The 13861-nt window shown below is 38.5% G+C and overlaps 1 protein-coding gene across 12 annotated transcripts in view; it reads right to left on the bottom strand.

Moving 5' to 3' along the window:
• The window catches only part of NCOA1 (nuclear receptor coactivator 1), a 261261-nt gene that overhangs the window by 40653 nt on the left and 206747 nt on the right, over positions 1–13861 (bottom strand). For all 12 annotated transcript variants that reach the window (XR_014254217.1, XM_082427427.1, XM_082427418.1 and 9 more), the window contains one exon: positions 8860–9174. Coding sequence is in view for 11 of the 12 variants with exons in the window: in XM_082427427.1 (XP_082283553.1) it covers positions 8860–9174 (315 nt within the window). In the remaining variant the exon portion in view is untranslated. The remainder of the gene's footprint in view (positions 1–8859; positions 9175–13861) is intronic.

Here is a 13861-nt window from a genome sequence, read left to right on the forward strand (position 1 = left end):
ACAAAAACAAACTCAAAACAATTAAGAAAATGGTAACAGGAACACACATATCGATAATTACCTTAAATGTAAATGGATTAAATGCTCCAACCAAAAGACACAGACTGGCTGAATGGATACAAAAACAAGACCTGTATATACATTGTCTACAAGAGACCTACTTCAGACCTAGGGACACATACAGACTGAAAGTGAGGGGATGGAAAAATATTCCATGCAAATGGAAATCAAAAGAAAGCTAGAGTAGCAATACTCGTATCAGAAAAAATAGACTTTCAAATAAAGACTGTCACAAGAGAGAAGGAAGGACACCACATGATGATCAAGGGATCAATCCAAGAAGAAGATGTAATAATTGTAAATATTTATGCACTCAAAACACAGGAGCACCTCAATACATAAGGCAAATGCTAACAGCCATAAAAGGGGAATTCAGCAGTAACACAATAATAGTGGGGGACTTTAGCACTCCACTAACTCCAATGGATAGATCATCCAGACAGAAAATTAATAAGGAAACACAAGTCTTAAATAACACATGAGACCAGATAGACTTAATTGATATTTATAGGACATTACATCTGAAAGCAGCAGAATACACTTTCTCCTCAAGTGCACACAGGACATTCTCCAGGATAGATCACATCTTGGGTCACAAATCAAGCCTTGGTAAATTTAAGAAAACTGAAATCGTATCAACCATCGTTTCTGACCACAATGCTATGAGATTAGAAATCAATTACAGGAAAAAGAACTGCGAAAAACACAAACACAGGGAGGCTAAACAATGTGCTACTATGTAACCAAGAGATTACTGAAAAAATCAAAAAGAAAATCAAAAAATACCTAGAAACAAATGACAATGAAAACACGATGACCCAAAACCTATGGGTGGCAGCAAGAGCAGTTCTAAGAGGGAAGTTTATAGCAATACAATCCTACCTCAAGAAACAGGAAAAATCTCAAATAAACAACCTAACCTTACACCTAAAGCAACTAGAGAAAGAAGGACAAACAAAACCCAAAGTTACTAGAAGGAAAGAAATCATAAAGATCAGAGCAGAAATAAATGAAAGAGAAACAAAGAAAACAATAGCAAAAATCAATAAAACTAAAAGTCGGTTCTTTGAGAAGATAAACAAAATTGATAAACCTTTAGTCAGACCCATCAAGAAAAAAAAGGAGAGGACTCAAATCAATAAAATTAGAAATGAAAAAGGAGAAGTTTCAACTGACACCGCAGAAATACAAAGGATCGTAAGAGACTACTACAAGCAACTATATGCCAATAAAATGGACAACCTGGAAGAAATGGACAAATTCTTAGAAAGGTACAACCTTCCAAGACTGAACCAGGAAGAAACAGAAAATAGGAACAGACCAATCACAAGCACTGAAATTGAAACTGTGAAAATCTTCAAACAAACAGAAGTCCAGGACCAGATGGCTTCACAGGCAAATTCTATCAAACATTTAGAGAAAAGCTAACACCTATCCTTCTCAAACTCTTCCAAAATACAGCAGAGGGAGGAACACTCCCAAATTCATTCTACAAGGTCACCATCACCCTGATACAAAAACCAGACAACGATCTCACAAAAAAATGAAAATTACAGGCCAATATCACTGATGAATATAGATGCAAAAATCCTTAACAAAATACTAGCAAACTGAGCCCAGCAACACATTGAATGGATCATACACCATAATCAAGTGGGATTTATATCAGGGATGCAAAGACTCTTCAATATATGCAAATCAATAAATGTGATACACCGTATTAACAAATTGAAGAACAAAAACCATATGATCATCTCAATAGATGCAGAAAAAGCTTTCGACAAAATTCAACACCCATTTATGATAAAAAAAACTCTCCAGAAAGTGAGCATAGAGGGAAACTACCTCAACATAATAAAGGCCATATATGACAAATCCACAGCAAACATTATTCTCAATGGTGAAAAACTGAAAGCATTTCCTCTAAAATCAGGAACAAGACAAGGGTGCCCACTCTCACCACTATTATTCAACATAGTTTTGGAGGTCCTAGCCACAGCAATCAGAGAAGAAAAAGAAATAAAAGGAATACAAATTCGCCAAGAAGAGGTAAAACTGTCATTGTTTGCAGATGACATGATACTATACAAAGAAAATCCTAAAGATGCCACCAGAAAACTATTAGAGCTCATCAAGGAATTTAGTAAAGTCACAGGATACAAAATTAATACACAGAAATATCTTGCATTCCTATACACTAACAATGAAAGATCAGAAAGAGAAATTAAGGAAACAATCCCATTCACCACTGCAACAAAAAGAATAAAATACCTAGGAATAAACCTACCTAAGGAGGCAAAAGACCTGTACGCAGAAAACTATAAGATACTGATGAAAGAAATCAAAGACAACACAAACAGATGGAGAGACACACCATGTTCTTGGATTGGAAGAATCAATATTGTGAAAATGACTGTACTACCCAAAACAATCTACAGATTCAATGCAATCCTTTTCAAATTATCAGTGGCATTTTTCACAGAACTAGAACAAAAAAATGTTACAATTTGTATGGAAACACAAAAGACCTCGAACAGCAAAAGCAATGTTGAGGGAAAAAAAAAAAAAAAACGAAGCTGGAGGAATCATGCTCCCTGACTTCAGACTATACTACAGGGCTACAGTAACAAGACAGTATGGTACTGGCACAAAAACAGAAATATAGATCAATGGAACAGGATAGAAAGCCCAGAGATAAACCCACGCACCTGTGGTCACCTAATCTATAAGAAAGGAGGCCAGAATATACAATGGAGAAAAGATAGCCTCTTCAATAAGTGGTGCTGGGAGGGCTTCCCTGGTGGTGCAGTGGTTAAGAATCTGCCTGCCAATGCAGGGGACACGGGTTTGAGCCCTGGTCCAGGAAGATGCCACATGCTGCGGAGCAACTAAGCCCGTGTGCCAGAACTACTGAGCCTGCACTCTAGAGCCCACGAGCCACAACTACTGAAGCCCACGTGCCTAAAGCCTGTGCTCCGCAACAAGAGAAGCCACCACAGTGAGAAGCCCGCGCACCACAACGAAGAGTAGCCCCCGCTTGCCGCAACTAGAGAAGGTCCGCACAGCAACGAAGACCCAATGCAGCCAAAAATAATAAATAAATAAAATAAATACATTTATTAAAAAAAAAAAAAAGTGGTGCTGGGAGAACTGGACAGCTACATATAAAAGAATGAAATTACAACACTCCCTAACACCATACACAAAAATAAACTCAAAATTGATTAAAGACCTAAATGTAAGGCCAGACACTATAAGACTCTTAGAGGAAAACATAGGCAGAACACTCTTTGACATAAATTGCAGCAAGATCTTTTTTGACCCACCTCCTAGAGTAATGGAAATAAAAAGAAAAATAAACAAATAGGACTTAATTAAACTTTAAAGCTTTTGCAAAGCAAAGGAAACCATAAACAATATGAAAAAACAACCCTCAGAATGGGAGAAAATATTTGCAAACAAAGCAACTGACAAAGGATTAATCTCCAGAATATATAAACAGCTCATGCAGCTCAATATCAGAAAAACAAACAACCCAATCAAAAAATGGGCAGAAGACCTAAATAGACATTTCTCCAAAGAAGGCATACAGATGGCCAACAAACACATGAAAGAATGCTCAACATCACTAATTATTAGAGAAATGCAAATCAAAACTACAATGAGATATCACCTCACACTGGTCAGAATGGCCATCATCTCAAAATCTACAAACAACAAATGCTGGAGAGGGTGTGGAGAAAAGGGAACCCTCTTGTGCTGTTGGTGGGAATGTAAACTGATACAGCCACTATGGAGAACAGTATGGAAGGTCCTTAAAAAATTACTCAGCCATAAAATGGAATGAAACTGGGTAATTTGTAGAGACGTGGATGGACTTAGAGACTGTCAGACAGAGTGAAGTAAGTCAGAAAGAGATAAACAAATATCGTATATTAATGCATATATGTGGAATCTGAAAAAATTGGTATAGATGATCTTATTTACAAAGCAGAAATAGAGACACAGACTAGAGAACACACATATGGATACCAAGGGGGATGTGGGGGTGGGGGTGGGAGGAATTGGGAGACTGGGATTGACATATATACACTATTGATACTATGTATAAAATAAATAACTGATGAGAACCTACTGTATAGTATAGGGAACTCTACTCAATGCTCTGTGGTGACCTAAATGGCAAGGAAATCCAGAAAAGAGGAGATATATGTATACGTATAACTGATTGACTTTGCTGTACGGTAGAAACTAACACAACATTGTAAAGCAACTACACTCCAATAAAAATTTTTTAAAAAAACTTAGTTATTTCAGACACATGCAATAATGGAGAGAAAAGAAACATCAGCCTTAGGTCTTAAACTGTTGTGAGTAAAAAAGTAAATATACAATAGGGAACATTCTATAAAGGTCTGGAAGATGAATGGAAAAGTTGAGGTACTTCTGACTTGGAGGGTACCTGTCTGATGGGTACATATTTGGGGAAAATCCAACGTAATTTCATTAGCTGGAGAGAATTATATAAGAAACAAATGGTCTGAGAAAATGGATTATTTATTTAACTAGAAGAAGTAATTACTTTAGACCAGCATTTCCCAAATTGGTGTTCTAAAGAACATTGTTCTGCAGGATATTAATAGATGTGCCAGGAAAATAGCATGCTGTGCTGTATTAAGCATGGGAAATGATGGGTTACACAAAGTGAAACAGATTTCTTTACTGTATTAATTCTATGAGCGTTTAATTGGCCAAAGCACAGTGCAGAACTCCAAGAAGGGGATAAACTATGCAATTTATCATGAACCTTTTTTTCTGACATATAGTCATTAACATTTATTATTATCTCCTAGAACAATCTTCTACGGAACATTAGTTTGAAAGATAATATCTATATCAGGCTTAGGATTCCAGGTCATAGGCATGCCTTAACTTTATCAAATAACAAAACAAGCATCCTTAGAAGTGATAGCTCCTGATAAACAATCTATTGCTTAAAGGATTTCTCACTCAACAATTTGATATGAATAAACTTTTCAGAGAGATAACAGTAATAATATCAATACTGTTTTGTGTTTATACGGTACTTAATAATATATAAATTATTTATAAAATACATTGACATATCAATGTATTTTATTATATTCATATTTAATACATTTAATATATTTTAATATACTGTTTGCAAACTAGAAAGCCTATGAAAATTTTATAAGAGAATCCAAAGAGCTGCAAACAGCTATCTCCAAAAAGCTCAATTCTTAACTGTAGTTTCATTCATTTTTTGACTCCCATTAGATTAGAAAACAAATTGATTTGGAGGGAAAAGCCCAATATAATATAAATATTAAAATTACAACTTTCAGGCACGGCACTGTGGAATAGGATAAAACATTCAGAATCACGTCAAAAATAAAGATAACCAATATTATGGTTCTAAAATACTTAAGTATGAAAATCTACATACTTCTTAAACTCAACAGACCTTGCACATAAGTTTAAATGAACCATAAGTTTTACAAAGATTTATCAAAAAACTCAGTATATGCAAGATAGTATATAAAGTTTTCAGGCTACAAAAGTGAGCAAATTTCTATTTTCTGGGAACTCTCTGTTGAGTGGCAGAGGCCAACACAGAAGTGCAACGCACAAGTGCTACACTGCATGTATAGAGATATGTAGAGCAGCACTGGGGGAGCAACTAACTTAGCCTAGGACCTGAAGGCAGGGACCAAGAGCATGAGTGAGCTCAACGGGACCTTGAAAGATGAGAATGCCAGGTGGCAAAGAGGATGGTAGAGTTAACTCAAGGCAGAAAGAACAGCAAGTCTAAAAACAGAAGAGAAGGCAATGAGGATAGGTGAAAATACATTAATACTTAGTGATGAAGAGAAGTAAAATTGCCAGAAGTGTGGGAGTTGGGATTCCAAGCTTACAGCTTTATATATTCTTTGAATTGTGAGATAACATGAAAATGAAATGGGTGGGGACAGAGGAAAAATGCTTGAGAACTAGTAAAAGTGAGAAAAGAACCTTAGAAAATAAATCAAAACCTTAGAAAATAAATAGGTTACTTTTAGAAGTAGAAGGAATTATTCTAAAAGCAGCAATCTACAAGGACTTTCTGTTAAAGAAAAATTATTCCTGCCCTTGGAAAAACTCAGTTTATCTTCCCCTCCCCTTGACTATCTGTGTGTACAACCTAACTAATGCTGTGTACAACAGTCTCACTCTAAACTGCTCCTTCTTTCTGATTACTAAAATGCTACCCATTTTCCAGTAAGCAGGTCAAATTCTACTTCTTTCAAGGAAGTCTTCCTAAAAGGATCACCATATCCTTTATCTCCTCCAAAACCTTAACCTTTGGGGGGTTAGGGAGTGGGAAGAGAGAAGCTGGTAATCCTTAGAGCTGGTTACACAAATTCAAAAGCCTTTAAAGGTCACACCGCCAGGCTTGTGTTACTAAAGGAGATGTGGTGCTTGAGGCCAGTGGAAGAGCACAAACCCAGCCTATATGTATAAAATGCACACATGTGCACACACACACAATTCAGGTTTGCTGTCACTTTACATCCCTGAATGGATTTTTTTCCAGTGCCTTAGCAAGAAGTCCTTCTACAGTAAACCTGAAAGATGATTATCTGGCCAAGAGGTTCTCAACCAGGGGTGACTTCTGCCCCATAAGGAAGAGTTGGCAATATATGACGACATTCTTGGTTACCACAGCTTGGGGAGGGGTTGCTACTAGTATCTGGTGGGTAGAGGCCAGGGATGTTGCTAAACATCCTTCAATGTACCAGTCCCCAAATGCTCATAGTGATGAGGTTGAGAACCCTGATTCAGCCACCACAGAAATTCTTGCCAAAACAAACAGTTCTTTCAGGAAGCTTATTCTTTTATCAGGCAGTTTTCATTGCCAGAAAATTTTGCTTTTTGGGACTTTCTGGAATTTTAAAAAAATACTCATTCTGATCCACAGTTGGTTTAATCTGCAGATGCGGAACCTGCAGATACAGAGGGCTGACTGTACACTATGTTTTGAATACCCCAAGCTGATTGTAAGTTCTGAAAATTGCCTATATCTTTTATTCTTTGTATTCATCTCAGTAACTAGTACAGTCCCCCTAAATATATTTTGTGAAAAATTCAACACAGGGGAACTATTAAGTATTTCTTATTGTGCTATCTAATAATGAATGACAAGTTATAACAAGAAGTAGTTTATCTTAAACAATATTCAGAACGTATTATTGTTTCCTTTGTTTCTGTTTTCTTCTTTCTCTTCCCTTAATTCCTCTTTGTGTCCTTTATTCCACTCCAGCATTTAAAAATTATTCCTTAGTCTACCATTAAAAATATTTTTCATCCTATGTCATCTGTCTCTTTCTCCCTTTCATCATCTTCCTCCTTTTAAGTGGAATGGAAGCACATTTTATATTATTTGTTATATTTACTGAATACAATTTTATAATAATAGCTAGTATTTACTAAGTGGGACTACATGCCAGGCACTGTGCTAAGAGCTTTACATCTGTGCTCTACATCTATTATCTCATTTAATCCACACAACAGCTATGAGGTAAAGGAATTATTTATTAGATTCTTTTTACAGATGAGGAATCAGAGGCTTTAAAAGGCTAAATAATTTGACTATCAACCCACCTCAGAAAAGGTTAAAACTAGGACTTGAAACTAGAGCTAACTCTTACAGTCATCTTATCATGCTGCCTGTCTAATATAATTTAGCTCCTTCTTCCTCTTCCTTTCTCTATTAGTAAGGTTCCAGGGAATTTCTTTAAATGCTTTTTTAAAGCTTCAAAGCAATATAGACATATGGTTAAAAAAATACAAAAGATTAATAACAAGAAGCAACAATCTACAGTCCCGGTCCTACTTCCCAGAAACGATACTTTTAACAGTTTGGGTTTTTGGTTCTTGATGATTATCTCTATAACTGCTGCTTATACAATCTTAAATATTTATGTCATTATACCTACTCATTATTTGTCATGAGAGAAAATACTTAACTCACCCAGGACCCCCAAACTATCCCTCCCTCTGTCCTCTTAGTATCATGACAGCATTAGGCTTTAATCACTCTAACTACAAACAACATAAACTTCATTTTGTGTTCAATTATAAACAACCTCTCTCTCTTTTTCTTAAACTTTTTATTTTATATTGGAGTATAGCTGATTAACAACGTTGTGATAGTTTCAGGTGCACAGCGAAGCGACTCAGCCATACATACACATGTATCCATTCTGCCCCAAACTCCCCTCCCCTCCAGGCTGCCACATAACATTGAGCAGAGTTCCTGTGCTATACAGTAGGTCCTTGTTGGTTATCCATTTTAAATACAGCAGTGTGTACATGTCAATCCCAAACTCCCTAACTATCCTTTCCCGCCACCCTTCCCCCTGGTAACTGTTAAGTTCATTCTCTAAGTCTGTGAGTCTGATAAACAGTATCTCCTGATGCTCTACTTTAGAAATTAATCAATGTTTCAATTTTATTAATTTAATAATTATATGATGTCCATCCTAAATATTTCTTATCTCAAAAAAAAAGGTAAATTCCTTTTAAACTGTTGGTGTCAAAGTACTTTGTTATGAGCTAGAAGTCTTTAATTGAATGAATGTCCCGTATTCTTATAAGACCAAGGATGACTTTTTGAGTCATAAAGATTCTGGGAGTGGACTTGATACATTTATTGTAGCAATTGGGCTGTCTTATTACAGAGAGAGAGAGTTAGCACATACCTTTAAAAAGGATCACCAGCTGAACAAGAGTACTCACCTGCTGTTGTCCTTGTAATCGCTGTTGAAGTTGAAGTCTAAGTTGGTTGGGTGCAGCTGGAGGTCTGTTTAGAGTCTGCCTGGTCTGCATGCCCATGCCAGGTGAAAAAGCACCTCGAGGAGGTGTTACTTGAACAGGCATAGTCCCCAGTGAAGGTTTTTGCCTGACCATGCCTTGGAAAGGGCTAGAGAGATTGGCAGTAGGCGAAGGAGAAGAATAAGGCTGGGAATAAAGATTGGGTCTTTCTTCCATCATCAATGGTGGTGTTGCTTGTTGTGGTGGAAATCTCTCTGATAATACATCTAATCCACCTCCCTGTTGGAAAATAAGCCAGAACATTTTACAAATAAATTTCTGGCAATAAATGACATGCTTCTCTATATGATTTTGGATCTGAGAGCATGTTATCTCTAGAAATTTTCATAATAATATATTCATGCTGAATTCATGAAGCTCTCCAGAAGTTTGCTACTTAAAGGAATCACTTATAAAAGTTACTTCTGAAATGGAGTAATAGATTAACTGAGATGTTTAAAATCTCAGTAAGGAGATGAAAATATGGTTAAAATAAGGGCCTTACATCAATAAAATAAAGCTAAACGGTTTGAAAAGAACCTCACTGCAAAGTCTAAGAATCAACAAATGTTACATTTAATGGGTTACCATGAGAAGTAGATTCCTAAAGGAGGGATTAATTTTTCTATCTCAAATACAGAAATCATGCTTTTATCTCATTTGAAAAAAAATTCATAGCTGACCTAACAGAATGCAATAGTCAAAACTTTTTGACTATTACTCATTGTAAGAAATGTAATTTAAATTGTGACCTATTGTGTGTGTGTGTGTGTGTGTGTGTGTGTAACTGAAAACAGAGTTTCATGAAACATAACTTCCCTTTTTTCTGCATTCTGATACTCTGTATTCTACATTGTTCTACTCCACTAAAAAAATACTGATGGCGGCCTCTAGAGTGAATCATAGGAACCCTGAGGATGAACTGACCCTTTTATTCACTATTCCACATGGAGTTGCAGATCCATCAGAGGGAGCCATGTGATAATTGTGCCCACCAGCTGACCCCACAGCCACCTTCTGCCCCCCTTGGACCCACCCAAGAATTTCTGAGCATTCTTTATGAGAGAACGAGGAGCTTCAAGATGGCGGAAGAGTAAGACGCAGAGATCACCTTCCTCCCCACAAATACATCAGAAATACATCTACATGTGGAACAACTCCTACAGAACACCTACAGAACGCAGAAGACCTCAGACCTCCCAAAAGGCAAGAAACTCCCCACGTACCTGGGTAGGGCAAAAGAAAAAAGAAAAAACAGAGACAAAAGAATAGGGATGGGACCTGCACCACTGGGAGGGAGCTGTGAAGGAGGAAAGGTCTCCACACACTAGGAAACCCCTTCGCGGCGGAGACTGCGAGTGGCAGAGGGGGCAAGCTTCGGAGCTGCAGAGGAGAGCGCAGCCACAGGGGTGCAGAGGGCAAAGCCGAGAGATTTCCGCACAGAGGAGCGGTGCCGACCAGCACTCACCAGCCCGAGAGGCTTGTCTGCTCACCCGCCGGGGCGAGTGGGGGCTGGGAGCTGAGGCTTGGGCTTCAGTTGTATCCCAGGGAGAGGACTGGGGTTGGCTGCGTGAACACAGCCTGAAGGGGGCTAGTGCGCCACAGCTAGCCGGGAGGGAGTCCGGGGGAAAAAGTCTGCAGCTGCCGAAGAGACAAGAGACTTTTTCTTGCCTCTTTGTTTCCTGGTGCATGAGGAGAGGGGATTAAGAGCACCGCTTAAACGAGCTCCAGAGATGGGTGCGAGCCGTGGCTATCAGCGCAGACCCCAGAGATGGGCATGGGACGCTAAGGCCGCTGCTGCCGCCACCAAGAAGCCTGTGTGCGAGCACAGGTCACTATCCACACCGCCCCTCCCGGGAATCTGTGCAGCCCGCCACTGCCAGGGTCCCGTGATCCAGGGACAACTTCCCCGGGAGAACAGACGGCGCGCCTCAGGCTGGTGCAATGTCATGTCGGCCTCTGCCGCCGAAGGCTCGCCCCGCATCCGTACCCCTCCCTCCCCCCGGCCTGAGTGAGCCAGAGCCCCCTAATCAGCTGCTCCTTTAACACCGTCCTGTGTGAGCGAAGAACAGACGCCCTCAGGTGACCTATACGCAGAGGTGGGACCAAATCCAAAGCTGAACCCCGGGAGCTGTGCGAACAAAGAAGAGAAAGGGAAATCTCTCCCAGCAGCCTCAGGAGCAGCGGATTAAATCTCCACAATCAACTTGATTTACCCTGCATCTGTGGACTACCTGAATAGACAACGAATCATCCCAAATTGAGGAGGTGGACTTTGGGAGCAACAATATATATATTTTTCCCCCTTTTTCTCTTTTTGTGAGTGTGTATGTGTATGCTTCTGTGTGTGATTTTGTCTGTACAGCTTTGCTTTTACCATTTGTCCTAGGGTTCTGTCTGCCCGTTTTTTTTTTTTAATTACTTAAAAAATTTTTTTCTTAATTATTATTTTTTATTTTAATAACTTTATTTTATTTTATTTTACTTTATTTTATTTTATTTTATCTTCTTCTTTCTTTCTTTTTTTTCCCCCTTTTATTCTGAGTCGTGTGGAGGACAGGCTCTTGGTGCTCCAGCCAGGCATCAGGGCCGTGCCTCTGAGGTGGGAGAGCCAACTTCAGGACACTGGTCCACAAGAGACCTCCCAGTTCCACGTAATATCAAACGGCGAAAATCTCCCAGAGATCTCCATCTCAATGCCAAGACCCAGCGCCACTCAACGACCAGCAAGCTACAGTGCAGGACACCCTATGCCAAACAACTAGCAGGACAGGAACACAACCCCATCCATTAGCATAGAGGCTGCCTAAAATCATAATAAGGCCACAGACATCCCAAAACACACCACCAGACGTGGACCTGCCCACCAGAAAGACAAGATCCAGCCTCATCCACCTGAACACAGGCACTAGTCCCCTCTACCAGGAAGCCTACACAACCCACTGAACCAACCTAGCCACTGGGGACAGACACCAAAAACGATGGAAACTACGAACCTGCAGCCTGTGAAAAGGAGACCCCCAAACACAGTAAGTTAAGCAAAACGAGAAGAAAGAGAAACACACAGCAGATGAAGGAGCAAGGCAAAAACCCACCAGACCTAACAAATGAAGAGTGTTTCCTCTTCAGGCAGTCTACCTGAAAAAGAATTCAGAATAATCATAGTAAAATGATCCAAAATCTTGGAAATAGAAAGGAGAAAATACAAGAAACGTTTAACAAGGACCTAGAGGAACTAAAGAGCAAACAAACAGAGATGAACAACACAATAAATGAAATTAAAAACTCTCTGGAAGGGATCAATAGCAGAATAACTGAGGCAGAAGAACGGATAAGTGACCTGGAAGATAAAATAGTGGAAATAACTACTGCAGAGCAGAATAAAGAAAAAAGAATGAAAAGAATTGAGTACAGTCTCAGAGACCTCTGGGACAACATTAAACGCACCAACATTCGAATTATAGGGGTCCCAGAAGAAGAAGAGAAAAAGAAAGGGACTGAGAAAATATTTGAAGAGATTATAGTTGAAAACTTCCCTAATATGGGAAAGGAAATAGTTAATCAAGTCCAGGAAGAACAGAGAGTCCCATACAGGATAAATCCAAGGAGAAACACGCCAAGACACATATTAATCAAACTATCAAAAATTAAATACAAAGAACAAATATTAAAAGCAGCAAGGGAAAAACAACAAGTAACACATAAGGGAATCCCCAAAAGGTTAACAGCTGATCTTTCAGCAGAAACTCTGCAAGCCAGAAGGGAGTGGCAGGACATATTTAAAGTGGTGAAAGAGAAAAACCTACAACCAAGATTACTCTACCCAGCAAGGATCTCATTCAGATTTGACGGAGAAATTAAAAGCTTTACAGACAAGCAAAAGCTAACAGAATTCAGCACCACCAAACCAGCTTTACAACAAATGCTAAAGGAACTTCTCTAGGCAGGAAACACAAGAGAAGGAAAAGACCTACAATAATAAACCCAAAACAATTAAGAAAATGGTAATAGGAACATACATATCGATAATTACCTTAAATGTAAATGGATTAAATGCTCCAACCAAAAGACATAGACTGGCTGAATGGATACAAAAACAAGACCCGCATATATGCTGTCTACAAGAGACCCACTTCAGACCTAGGGACACATACAGACTAAAAGTGAGGGGATGGAAAAAGATATTCCATGCAAATGGAAATCAAAAGAAAGATGGAGTAGCAATTCTCATATCAGACAAAATAGACTTTAAAACAAAGACTATTACAAGAGACAAAGAAGGACACTACATAATGATCAAGGGATCCATCCAAGAAGAAGATATAACAATTATAAACATTTATGCACCCAACATAGGAGTACCTCAATACATAAGGCAAATACTAACAGCCATAAAAGGGGAAATCGACAGTAACACAATCATAGTAGGGGACTTTAACACCCCACTTTCACCAATGGACAGATCATCCAAAATGAAAATAAATAAAGAAACACAAGCTTTAAATGATACATTAAACAAGACGGACTTAATTAATATTTATAGGACATTCCATCCAAAAACAACAGAATACACATTCTTCTCAAGTGCTCATGGAACATTCTCTAGGATAGATCATATCTTGGGTCACAAATCAAGCCTTGGTAAATTTAAGAAAATTGAAATCGTATCAAGTATCTTTTCTGACCACAACGCTATGAGACTAGATATCAATTACAGGAAAAAATCTGTAAGAAATACAAACACATGGAGGCTAAACAACACACTACGTAATAACCAAGAGATCACTGAAGAAATCAAAGAGGAAATCAAAAAATACCTAGAAACAAATGACAATGAAAACACAACGACCCAAAACCTATGGGATGCAGCAAAAGCAGTTCTAAGAGGGAAGTTTATAGCTATATAAGCCTACCTTAAGAAACAAGA

This window comes from Balaenoptera physalus (genome assembly GCF_965194825.1).
Source record: "Balaenoptera physalus genome assembly, chromosome: 15".
Lineage (NCBI taxonomy): Eukaryota > Metazoa > Chordata > Mammalia > Artiodactyla > Balaenopteridae > Balaenoptera > Balaenoptera physalus.